We start from the raw sequence: 13,475 nt of genomic DNA on the forward strand, positions 1-13,475 counted from the left end.
TGAAGTACAGAGTAAAGCTCCAATAATTTGCATGCTTGTATTGTTCCTGAGAGAGACTGTTACTACTCCTGTTGTTCTGAATCTGCCCAGTTAAAAGTGGTAGTGACAGCTTGGATAGGCCAGAAGATGGGTACAGTTGACAAAACTATTTAACTCATCCATTAGCTTATAGTCTGCCTGATGTAGCAGCCAACTGTTTGTTAAATAACTCCATGTTGTCTTCTTATAGATGTCCATTGCTGCTATTCCAAGGGCTCCTTACTCGCTGTTCGGGGAATTCCTATATTTGATTTCCATGATTATTCCACACCCTTTCAGTCTAGCCAACATTCTGTCCTTCATTTAATCGCAGATGCTTATCACTGCAAGCCAGATTCAGTGGACCACTGATGTGACCAAGGCTCTGATGACAGCCAAAGAACAAGGCGAGAAGAAACCTATTCGTGTTATTAAAAGGAAGCAGGTGCGTTGAGCTTGTGGGATCTCCATTGGTGATGCAGAGATCTGAATTCTGGGAGGGCCAACATATTTCTTTTCCAAGGGGGAGACTATATACTGACTGTCCAAGAACTGCTCAGTGCTCAGAGGTCTTCTTCGCAGTGACCTATGGATAGCCTAGGGTTAGGGTGAGTCAGGTTATAGCTCTTCTTAAAGCAGAAAACACAGAGAGGAGAGGTGGGGGATATGTTTAAAATTATGCAAGGTTTACACAACTTGGATGCTGAGAACCCATCTCCAGTGGCTGACAGGTCAGTAATCTGAGCCGACTGGCAAAAGAATTAGGAGGTACATGAGAGGGAAGAAGGCCTTCTTTAGACAAAATAGAGTTAGGATTTGGAATATGCTCTCTGGGAGATTGGTGGATGCAGATCTCACATAGCTTTCAAAAGGAAATTAGATAAATCTTTGACACAAAATCCAATTCATGGATATGTGCAAAGGACAAGGTAGAAAAACAGAAATGTGAAATGAACATAAGAACATAAGAACTAGGAGCAGGAGTAGGCCGTCTGGCCCTTCGAGCCTGCTCCGCCATTCAATAAGATCATGGCTGATCTTTTCTTGGACTTAGATCCACTTACCCGCATTCTCACCGTAACCCTTAATTCCTTTATTGTTCAAAAAAAAATCTACATTTTCTGTAAAAATGCGTTTACTGAAGTAGCGTCAACTACTTCACTGGGCAAGGAATTCCATAGATTAACAACCCTCTGGATGAAGAAATTCCTTCTCAATTCAGTCCTAAATCTGCTCCCTCTAATCTTGAGGCTATGCCCTCTTGTCCTAGCTTCACCTGCCATTGGAAACATTCTCTCTACTTCTATTTTATCTATTCCCTTCATAATTTTATATGTTTCTATAAGATCCCCCCTCAATCTTCTGAATTCCAATGGTCAGACTAATATGTCAAAAAAGCTGAGACTGGTTGGATGGGCCAAATAACACTTTACTGCACTTCTCTATGATTCTATATTTGGTGGAAAAGTTGGCTGAAGTTCGTCCAGGAGCAGTTTTTTTTTTGTCAGGTATGCTTGCTGCTGTGAGCTTGTACAGATGCACTTCAGTAGCATCACGAACTAGTGACAATAGCTTGCCGTGCTGTTGGGAATTGTCAGCTGCAACAATGGGCTTGCCGTCACTAGTGTCCACTCTGACCCCAACCTTCGCCCTCATTCATCAGCTAGGTTCCCACCTTGTTTTTGGAAACATAATATCTGTGCTCTATTCTGTTCCGCTGCAGAAATTGTCCCAATGTTTGTAGTCTATCCTGACATTTTTTATGTATTCCTAGGGGATTGTGAATTCATTGGATTGCTGTATCTTTTTTATCTGATTTATCTCTGAACAATGCAGAACTGATTCCAATTCTAAATACAAATCGTATATTTACCGAACTTTAAAATATAGAATTTACAAAAGTTTCACCAGACATGGTCAATACATGGAGCCCCAAGTTTTTTGGAACGTTTTCTTTCAATTACCTCTAAGCATGAAGTCAGTCATTTAACTCCAGTTTCACCCATCTTCTTAAGCAATCAAGTACAATTACATAGGTCAATAAACAGGCCAACACAATCATTTCCAATTACCATTAACACTGCACAGGGGAATCTATGCTGGATGTACTATTGTAGGGCTTCCAAAAGTGCAGGCTCAGGACCCCAAAGCAGTCATTTTGCGTTTGAAACCTCCAAGACAGCAATGGTCCCACTGGAACTCTGCCTGAGTTATGACGGCTGTGCTCCAGCTGTAGCAGGCCCCCACCTTTTCCATGCCACTACCCATTACCCTGACTCTCACAGTCTCCCTGACACGCTGTCTCAGGTCACACGGAGGGGGCGCAACGACTTTCTGGCCTCAGAAATGAGGTCACAGTGGGCTAAATGTTTGGGAGCACTACACTAAAGATGTTGGGGGCTGGGCAGGAAAGGAGAAGACAAAGAGAGAGGGAGAGGGCAGTGGGAAAGAAGTAACCCTGTTAGAATTATGATTCGATGGCAAACCCTAATCTTAATGTCACTGCCTCTGCAGGTGAGCATGCTGCGCAAGTATTCCGAAGCTATCCGTGGAAATCTCACTAAGATCATGCGCCTGAAGATTGTGGCTTTGGTGACAGTGGAAGTTCATGCGAGAGACGTTATCGACAAACTGTACAAGCTGGGGTGTATGGACGTGACTGCGTTTGATTGGCTCAGTCAACTTCGCCTCTACTGGGACAAGGTAGATGGAGCATCTTTATCCAAATCCAAACCTGAACTCATCTCCACTCCCCTCTCAATTTTATTAGAAATGTCTCCTCCCATACTCTGCCAGTGATCTCCCTATTTTCATCTCAATCCCTGCATGTGGCTGGCCAGCATTTGTTGCCCAGCCCTTGAAATGAATGGTTACTAGTGTGTTTTTGGAGTCAAAGTACATCACTATGGGATATAAATGCAGAAAACAATGGACGTTCGGCTGGCTTTCCATTAAAGTTGAAGATCCTTGACGTGGAATGTTAACTCTTGTTTTCCTTGTCCACAGAAGCTGTCTGACCTGCTAAGCATTTTCCTCATGGTCTGTTTTTATTTCAGATTATGGCATCCACAATACTCTGATGCCAGACCCACACAAATGTGGAAAGTCCAGGGGAAAGGGCCTGAGTGAACTAGTTGGTTTTTATGACAATCCAGTGTGCACCTTTACTGTGAGATAGTAAGAACTGCAAATGCTGGAGTCAGAGATAACACAGTGTGGAGCTGGAGGAACACAACAGGCCAGAGGAGAAGGAAAGTTGGCGTTTTGGGTCAGGATCCTTCAGCAAAATGTTGACTCCTGCTCCTCTGATGCTGCCTGGCCTGCTGTGTTCCTCCTGCACATTTACTGTGATTAGTTTTTTTTTAACTAATTTCCTGGGATATTGTAGTAAGATTTAATCTCATGTAAGTCATAGGGACATAGGATTAGTAGTAGGCCATTTGGCCCTTGAAGCCTGCTCTACCATTGTAAAATACTATTATTTTTACAGAGTTTCTGCCTGTTATTGAGGGAATGCAGTATCAGCGGAGTTCTTGTCTATTACTGAGGGAGTGTGATGTTAATGGAGTTATTGTCTATGCTGAGGGAGTGTGGTATTAACAGTTATTGATAATTTTTGAGAGATTGTGGTATTAAAGGCGGTCTTATCTATTACTGCAGAAGTGTGGTATTAACAGACTTCTTGTCTATTATTGGAGTATAGTATTAAAAGGGTTCTTCACTATTACTAAGGGAGTTCCTGTCTATTGCTCCAATAAGATCATGCCTTATTGTGGTTTCAGTTCCATTATTCTGTCTAACTCTTCAAAACACTTAAGTTCCTTATCTACCAAACATCTATCTAACTCCGCATAGAATAATGGCCATTCATGCTTTTGTTCCTTACAAGGTACAATCTTACAGGCAGAGATTGCCCACCAAATTTCACACAAGTGAAGTAGCATAGGTAATACCGCTGGGATTGCGAGTAAGGCTATGTGACTTTAGGTCATTACAGACAAACATAACCCTGTGCTGTATCCCACAGACATACCAACCTCCTACCAGAGTCCTGAGGTAGTGTGTTGGCTGAATTCAGCAGAACACAAATGAAGGATTCAAGTCCAAATATTTACTGCTGTGCACAGCTCAGCTGCTTGTTACTTTGCAGCGATGTCTGTGCATCTGTGTCATTAAGTGTGGGTTAGGTGCTGGAGGGTGGGAAAGGCCAAGAGAAGATACAATAAATCCAGAAGTAGTATGTAGGCCAACACACAAACTACCCCAGAGATGAACTATTTTCTTCTGTTAACATCTACCATTAACACCTCCACTTCATCTATGTCCCTCCTCTACTACCATGAGTGCTCACTTTGCATTTTGCTCTGGGTATTCTAATCATCTTTTCATTTTCTCCTATTCCCCTTCATCAACAGTATGAAAGCCATCTTCGGGGTGGCATGGTGGCTCAGTGGATAGTAGTGCGCCTCACAGTGCCAGGGACCTGTGTTCGACTCTAACCTTGGGTGACTGTCTGTGTGGCGATTGCATGTTCTCTGTGTCTGTGTGGGTTTCCTCCGGGTGCTCTGAATTCCTTCCACAGTCCAAAGATGTGTGGGTTAGGTGGATTAGCCATGGGAAATGCAGAGTTATAGGGATAAGGTAGCAGGGTTGCGTGTGGGTGCAATGCTGTTTGGAGATTCGGTGTAGATGCAATGGTCTGAAAGGCCTGGTTCCTGCAGGGAATCTATGATTCTTCCAGGTGCCTTCCATTCTGGGAAGAGTCATATTGGACTCGAACCCTTCACTTTGTTTCTTTCTCCAAAGATGCTGCCGAAGCTGCTGAGTTTCTCCAGCACTTTGTTTTTACTTCAGATCTCCAGCACCAGCAGTACATTGCTTTTATCTGAGAGCAACTTCTATAGGTGACCTTATGATAGCAGAGAACAGTGACTTTTTGTTCCTGTCATTTGTCGGATTAACGGGTGGGACGTGGATGTGCTTGGAACATTTTTGGACAGTCTACATTGTTTTTCTTTATCACAGGATGTAGATGACTGCATCATCCGTCAAACCAACACCCATTTCCAGTATGGGTACGAATACCTGGGGAATTCCGGCCGATTGGTGATCACTCCACTCACAGACAGGTAAGGCTCGGTGCTCCCCTTTCACTGCGGGTGCGATTGTGTCCTGTCCTAGGAGGCAGAAGGGTTTGGAAGGGGTGACATGTTCTTGTCCTGTGGGAAGAGCACCATAGTCACCATTGGGAAAGTTGGTGTGTGTCACAGCAGCACCATCAGTATGTGGAGGAAAAGTAGTTTACTGTTAATTCAGGATGTATTTCTCTCTGATTATCTTTTTGGAGTGTTATGGACCAAACCAGGCCACCTCAAACTATTTTAAGAAGGTAGCCCAGACCCTATCTTTTTATTTTAAAGGTAGATGTTAAGTGCTGTATTCCAGGTGTGATGTGACTGGTTAAACTACTCGACGTTAAGCAAAATACAATTTATTTAAACACTATAGTCAAAATACAAACAAAAGAAAGAGGAATCTAGAATAACTTAACTAATGGAAAATTGAACCGAATAATTGATACAATAACAATTACTAATTGACAGTTCCAATATAGTAACAGCCCATAAACACAACTCTTGGCAAAAAAGGCAAATTCAGACACAGATTCTTACATGCAGTTCTCCAATCCAGGAGGAAAAAAATCATCGAGAAACCCAGAGTAAGTAGCAGCCAGGAATCGTTCACTGAAGCTCTCAACTCTTCTGGGATCCCAAACAGCTTCTGACTGCTACCGCTAAGAAACAACTAGCATGGTCTGTGAGAGCTGGCGACTCCCATTCAAGCTGCTTCCATTGTTCCAACTTGTTAAAACATTCCTAAAGGCCACCTAAGTTGTTTACCTAGGCTGTCTTCAGTAGCCAGTACTGAGCCTCTGCCTTTACAACCTCTCTTCAAAAAAAAACCCAGGACAACATAACCTTTTTAAAATGACAGCATCGTCACAGGAGCCCTTGTTGTTATTCATAGTGTTTAAGCCAAATTACTGCATAATAAAGTATTTGTTATAGAAAAAATGTTATCAGGAGTAGATGTTACTATCACTTTGTTCGGTGAGTTCTCAAGGCGAGAGATATCCACACTACGCAATAACATAACTTCTCGTTTTCCTGTCAGACACTCACGGAGCACGTGCCCCACATTGGGGAAATGCTACGCTCCTGACTGCAGCAAGTTTCAAAGCAGTTACTTGCTGTTGCAGGTTTGTCTGCTTCAGGTGGACCTCAATGGAGGCCAATGCAACAGTTTCAGTACTCAGGCCTCCCGTGGTAGGTGTCCCATGCAGATACATGTATACTTCATATTGCACGCTGTACACCTTCCCCTGTGGTTTGTCCCAAGGCCAGTACAGATCAAGTCCTGTTCTGTGACGATAATGATAACCGAGCAGGATTTTTAAAAATTCATCATGGGACATGAGCGTTGCTGGCTGCACCAGCATTTATTGCCCATTCCTCAATACCCATTAGAAGGTGGTGGTGAGTTGCTTTCTTGAACCACCACAATTCATGTGCTCTAGGTAGACCCACGACACAGTAAGGGAGGGAATTCCTGGATTTTGACCCAATGACAATGCAGGAACGATGATATGTTTCCAAGTCAGGATGGTGAGTGGCTCAGAGGAGAACTTGCAAGTTGTTGTTTCCATGTATCTGCCACCCTTGTCCATCCAGATGGTAGTGGTTGTGACTTTGGAAGATGCTGCCTAAGGTACTTGGGGAATTTCTGCAGTGCATCTTACAGAAGGTACACATTGCTGCTACTGAGCTTTGGCAGTAGAGTAACTTTTTGCTGGTGGATGTGGTGCCAGTCAAGTGGACTGCTTTGTCCTGGATGGTGTTGAGTTTCTTGAGTGTGGTTGGAGCTGCACCCATCCAGGCAAATGGGGAGTATGCCATCATACTTCTGACTTGTGCCTTGTCGATGGTGGACAAGTTTTAGGGAGTCAGGAGGTGAGTTACTCGCTGCAGAATTCCTAGCTTCTGATGTGCTGTTGTGGCGAACATGTTTATATGGTGAGACCAGTTCAATTTCTGGTCAATGGCAACAACCACCACTCCCCCGCACCTCCACTACCCGCCCCTGCCGAAGTTGTAAGTGAGGAGTTCAGTGATGATGATGCCATTTAATGTCAATGAAGGTGGTTTGCTTATGTCTTATTGCAGGTAGTCATTGCCAGGCATTTCTGCAGCATGAATGTTACTTATCACTTGTTAGCCAAAACCTGGATATTGTCCAGGACTTGCTGCATTTGGACGTGGACTGCCTCAGTATCTGAGGAGTCACGAATGGTGCTGAACATGTTGTAATCATCCCCACTTCTGACCTTATGATACAGGGAAGTTCATAGATCATTAACGCTCCTCAGTCCAATGAATCCCCCAATGCTGCTTCATTCTGCACACAGCAGAGAGCTGGACATCATTATAAGTATAGCCTACACAGGGAGTCTCTCCATCCACGTCTCAGAAACACTGGTTTCTTCTTTTCAGGTGTTACATGACACTGACCACTGCTCTCCACTTGCACCGAGGTGGATCACCCAAAGGACCAGCAGGGACAGGAAAGACAGAGACTGTGAAGGATCTGGGAAAAGCCCTGGGCATGTATGTGATAGTGGTGAACTGTTCAGAAGGCTTGGACTACAAGTCGATGGGCCGAATGTACTCTGGCTTGGCACAGGTGAAAGGAGAACCTCAAAAATATAACAGAACATTGTCTTTGTTCTTCTGTATCAAGGAGTTTTGTTCCTTTCAGTAAAACAAACTCAATGCTAACGGAGCGCCGCACTGTCGGAGGGCCAGCGCTGAGGGAGAGTGCACTGTCGGAGGGCCAGCGCTGAGGGAGCGGGCACTGTCGGAGGGTCAGCGCTGAGGGAGCGGGCACTGTCGGAGGGTCAGCGCTGAGGGAGCGGGCACTGTCGGAGGGTCACTGCTGAGGGAGCGCCGCACTGTCAGAGGGTCACTCCTGAGGGAGTGCCGCATTGTCGGCAGGTCGGCGCTGAGGGAATACCACTGCATTGCATGTGTTACAACCATGACTTCACACCAAATGTGCTTCGTTGACAGTGAAACCCTTTTGGTTGTCCTATGATGTTGATATGTAAGACCTTTCTTTTATACCAGAGTGCGATTTCAGGCCCCTTTGTATTGTGTTGGCTGCATCATTTTCGGTCATGTTTTATGGAATGAACATTCAATGTATCTGATGTATCTGTGCAGACTGGAGCCTGGGGGTGCTTTGACGAGTTTAACCGCATCAATATTGAGGTGTTGTCTGTAGTGGCCCAGCAAATCCTGTCTATCCTGTCTGCTCTTTCTGCCAACCTGACACGCTTTGTCTTTGAGGGCCGTGAGATTAACCTGGTCTGGTCTTGTGGCATCTTCATCACCATGAATCCAGGTGAGTCTGTTGGAGTTATAGGGGCCAATGTGTTAGGACTAAAATGTTTGGTTGTTGGAGTGCCTCACCTTCACCAAATTAGAAGAAGTAATAGAGAGTTCTCCTGATCACGGAAGTGCAGTGCTAAGCATAGCTTCATTCCATTTGAAGCAGCAGACCCCCACTGAGGCAGCAGTCAGTAATTACAGAATCAGATCTTGGCAGCTATCCTACTAGTGAGAGAAAATTTATCCGGGACCCTGCTGTTTTTCCTACTGCCCAAACTGAATATGGGCATGTGTGGATAAGAGATGAGACCTGAATTGAGTTTCCCTGTCCCCAGGATTAATTTATGACCCTGGAGTATGGACCCCTTTAGGTAGCAGTGATCAGAATATGGTTGAATTTTACGTTCAGTTTGAGAGGGAGAGGAATGGGTTAAGATTACTGAAAAAGTGCAACTATGAGGGCAAGAAAGCTGAGCTAGTTGAGTGATTGATTGGGTTCTAGTGGCTGAATGGCCTCCTCCTGTTCCTGTTTCTGGCAGCATCAGAGAAGAGTAATAGCTAGCAGCCGGGTGAAGAGGCTTGGAGATATAACCTGGATGTTGTTTATTGCAGGATATGCTGGTCGTACAGAGCTGCCAGACAACCTCAAGTCGATGTTCAGGCCCATTTCCATGGTGGTTCCTGACTCAACACTAATCGCTGAGATAATCTTGTTTGCAGAGGGATTCAACAACTGTAAGGTGAGCTTCTTGTCCTCCCAATTTGATTTCCTCCCTTTTTTACATATTCTAAGTTACTTTGTCCATTTCATCATTTTTTGGGCTCCCACACCACCTGCCAGCCTCTCCTCCACACCACTCCGTCCACCACCCTCCTAAAATAAAACAGGGGCAGTATGAGTCAGCCTGCTCTCCAACCTTTGAAAGGGGCATCTCTCAGCTAACTCATAACTATCCACTGACATCAAGGTACGCAGGAGCAATGTACAACATCCTTGCAGTCAAAGCTTTTCTGCAAGGTGTTAACCTTTAGGTTATAAACTCTAAAATCTGGAAAGTTACAATGTACTTCACTGTGAACCTTCACAAAGATCTCTAGAAGTCACAGATAGACAGGGTAGTGAAGAAGCTGTTTGGTATGTTTGCCTTTATTGGTCAGTGCACAAAAGTACAGGAGTTGGGAGGTCATGTTGTGGCGCATAGGACATTGCTTAGGCCACTTCTGGAATACTGTGTTCAATTCTGGTCTCCCTGCTACAGGAAAGATCTTGTTAAACTTGAGAGAGTTCAAGAAAGATTTACAAGGATCTTTCCAGGTTTGGAGAGTTTGAGCTATAGGGAGAGGCTGAATAGGCTGGGGCTATTTTCCCTGGAGTGTCGGAGGCTGAGGGGTGACCTTATAGAGGTTTATAAAACCATCAGGGGCATGAATAGCCAGAGTCTTTTCCCCAGGGTAGGGGATTCCAAAACTAGAAGACAGAGGTTTAAGTTGAGCGGAGAAAGATTTAAAAGGGTCCTAAGGGGCAACCTTTTCATACAGAGGGTGGTGTGTGTATGGAATGAGCTGCCAGAGGAAGTGGTGGAGGCTGGTACAACTATAACATTTAAAAGGCATCTGGGTGGGTGTATGAATAGGAAGGGTTTAGAGGGATATGGGCCAAATGCTGGCAAATAGGACTAGATTAATTTAGGATATCTGATTGCATGGATGTGTTGGACTGAAGGGCCTGTGTCTGTGCTGTACATCTCTATGACTCCAAGTAGCAAAAGACTATTTAGCTTAACAAGTCTGATTGTCTGAGATTGATTTCAGGCCCACTAATCTGCCCTCTTCCTCCTTTCACGAGAAACACTTTCCATTCTCTCTCATTTTAGCTGTGCCTCCCGAGTGACTTCTTCAGATCTCATTTTATGCAGGAGGAGTTTCATGCATAGCCCTGCCAGCGTAGAATAGTGTATGTGCTTCTCTGCATTCTGGACTCTACATAGCAGCAAATAGCATGGTCACAGCTGCTTCCACAACCCCATATACTGCAGTTACATTTCTTCCAAAAGAGATAATGCCCAGCTTCTGGAATGGTTTCTCTCCTGTTGGTCAGTGCCCAATGGGATTTGGGTAGAAGACTGTCCTCAGCTTAAGTCACATGATGGCAGTAGGAAGCAGAGAACTTCATTTCATCGTTCACTGCTGGTTTTGAACCACTGAAAGATCATGTGCTATGTTCTTTTTGTGGGAACATGTAGATTCATAGAGTCATACAGCACAGAAACAGACCCTTCGGTCCAACCAGTCTATGCCGAACGTAACCTCAAACCAAACTAGTCCCACCTGCCTGCTCCTGGCCCATATCCTTCCAAACGTGTCCTATTCATGTGTCTATCCAAATGTATTTTAGACATTGTACCCATACCCACCACTTCCTCAGGAATCCAAAAAACTGATAAACTTAGAGAAGGGCTGGGATGTAATGTGGGCAGATTCTGATTTGATGAGGATTAGTTGTTCTTTTCTAGTCTGATTGATGGTTTGCTGACAGTCCTCTCCTGTCCCCGTGCAGGCCCTTGCTAAGAAAGTCTACACCCTTTACTCACTGGCCGTGCAGCAGCTGTCCAAGCAGGATCACTACGACTTTGGCCTGAGAGCTCTCACCTCACTCCTCCGCTACGCTGGCAAGAAGAGGCGAGACAAGCCTCAGCTCTCTGATGAGGAGGTAAGAGCAGGACAAGCAGAGCTGGGAATTGGCAGTTAATCTGCTCACTGGTGTTTAGGTAATGCTGTATCTGGGCAGATTTGAAGCTGGAGAGAGAGGCTATCAAGAAGATGCAGATTAGGTCGATAACAGAACTTAGAAGTTATGACCATTAAGACAGACATAATATGCTGGAGTCCTGTTTTTTAGGCAAGAGAAGGCTGACACTTCCCCTAATAGAGATTCTTTAAAATTATTATCAGTTTTGATAGGGTATACATCAAAAAAATGTTCCCATTTGTGGGGAGGCTAGAACTAGGCACCGTAAATACAGATAGCTGTGAATAAATCTGGTAGACAGTTCAGAAGAAACTTCTTTACCCAGATGGTGGTGAGAATGTGGAACTCACTCTGAAAGGGAGTGGTTGAAGTGAATGATATCAATACACTTCAGGGCAAGTTGGATAAAAATGTGAAGGAGAAAAGAATAGAAGGTTAACTGAGAAGGTAGGTAGAAAGGGGTGTTGGGAAGGCTCATGTGGAGCAGAAACACCAGCACAGAACAGATGGACTGAATGGCCTTTCTTTTTTGATGTAAATTCTGCTGAAAATCCTTCTTTCATTCAAGAACCATTTATAATTGCGTATAGGAGTTGGAAGGTAATGTTGTGGCTATACACAACATTGGTTAGGCCACTTTTGGAATACTGCATGCATTTCTGGTCTCCCTGCTATAGGAAGGATGTTGTGAAACTTGACAGGGTGCAGAAAAGATTTACAAGGATGTTGCCGGGGTTGGAGGGTTTGAGCTTTAGGGAGAAGCTGAACAGGTTGAGACTGTTGTCCCTGGAGCATCAGAGACTGAGGAGTGACCTTGTAGAAGTTTATAAAATCACGAAGGCCATGGATAGGGTGAATACCCGAGGTCTTTTACCCAGGGTAGGGGGAGTCCAAAACTAGAGGGCATAGGTTTAGGAGAGAGGGGAAAGATTTAAAAGGGACAACTTTTTCACACAGAGGGTGGTGCATGTATGGAATGAGCTGCCAGAGGAAGTGGTGAAGGCTGGTACAATTACAACATTTAAAAGGCATCTGGATGGGTATATGAACAGGAAGGATTTACAGGCGTATGGACCAAATGCTGGCAAATACGACTAGATTAATTTAGGATATCTGGCTGGCATGGATGAGTTGGACCAAAGGGTCTGTTTCCGTGCTGTACAACTCTGTGACTCTATGATGTGTTGTAAGGAGTTGCACAGGTAACAACGATGAGGTCGGACTATATTGGGGTTTGTTCACTTGTGTTATCTTGGTGATTGAGTGTTTCTGTTGATCTCCAGGTCCTCCTGTTGTCCATGAAGGATATGAATATGGCCAAACTAACCTCTGTGGACCTACCACTGTTTAGTGCTATTGTCCAGGACCTGTTCCCAGGGGTGGAAACCCCAGTCTTGGATTATGGAAAGGTGGGCAGTTCCCAAGAATGGAATGGAATTTCTCAGTGTGTTTATCAAGCATTAATTAAATGTTCTGTCTACTAAATTGTCCTCCCACAATCATTATGGTTGTCAGGAAATACACGCACATTACCAACTGAATTACCCAAGTTGCCATATTGTTAAAGGCGAACAAACAGGTGATTGTCCCCACCTCTGAAACAGGTAACCTCCTTTTGCATGTGTAAACATGTGTAACACCCTGCTTGGGGCCTTTGTTGTGAGATTGGTTTCACCGGAGGCAGCATCGATGCTAGCTTTGCTCACCAATGCTTTTCCACTTCTCTCCCTGGATTGCAGCTCCAGGAGGGAGCTATCCCTGACATTACTTCTTTGTGGGTAATAACAATCTCTGTGGCTGAACTTAATTATGATGAAGAGTCACCTAGACTCGAAACGCCAGCTTGGTTTCTCCCCATGGATGCTGCCTGACCCCCTGTAATCTCCAGCATTTTTTGCTGTCAGTTAGTTATGTCCTCACTCTCTCTCTGTTGGGGTCAGTGGATAATGATTGAGAGTGTGAAGCCTGACAGATTATCTCTCTTCTCAAGCCCAGGGGACGTCAAGGGGCAGTACTGGACCCCATGCTGGTCCCCAACTGAACAAACTGACTGTGAACGCTGAATAAACTGAACCATGGTACAATTGAGACAACAAGGTGCAGGGCTGGATGAACACAGCAGGCCAAGCAGCATCACAGGAGCAGAGGGGCTGACGTTTCGGGCCGAGACCCTTCATCAGAAAAGGGGGAGGGGAAGGGGGTTCTGAAATAAATAGAGAGTGGGAGGCGGATAGAAGATGGATAGAGGAGAGGATAGGTGG

General features: G+C 44.7%; 1 protein-coding gene across 1 annotated transcript in view; it reads left to right on the forward strand.

Annotated features, from left to right (window-relative positions):
- Window positions 1–13,475, forward strand: part of dnah2 (dynein, axonemal, heavy chain 2) — a 180,086-nt gene that overhangs the window by 61,749 nt on the left and 104,862 nt on the right. The window contains exons 31-39 of the mRNA XM_048620015.1: window positions 353–463; window positions 2,533–2,721; window positions 5,044–5,147; window positions 7,569–7,758; window positions 8,298–8,478; window positions 9,078–9,205; window positions 11,023–11,175; window positions 12,498–12,623; window positions 12,782–12,818. Of these exons, the coding sequence (XP_048475972.1) occupies window positions 353–463; window positions 2,533–2,721; window positions 5,044–5,147; window positions 7,569–7,758; window positions 8,298–8,478; window positions 9,078–9,205; window positions 11,023–11,175; window positions 12,498–12,623; window positions 12,782–12,818 (1,219 nt within the window). The remainder of the gene's footprint in view (window positions 1–352; window positions 464–2,532; window positions 2,722–5,043; window positions 5,148–7,568; window positions 7,759–8,297; window positions 8,479–9,077; window positions 9,206–11,022; window positions 11,176–12,497; window positions 12,624–12,781; window positions 12,819–13,475) is intronic.

The sequence above is a fragment of the Rhincodon typus genome, chromosome 45 (assembly GCF_021869965.1).
Source record: "Rhincodon typus isolate 14 chromosome 45, sRhiTyp1.1, whole genome shotgun sequence".
Classification (NCBI taxonomy): domain Eukaryota; kingdom Metazoa; phylum Chordata; class Chondrichthyes; order Orectolobiformes; family Rhincodontidae; genus Rhincodon; species Rhincodon typus.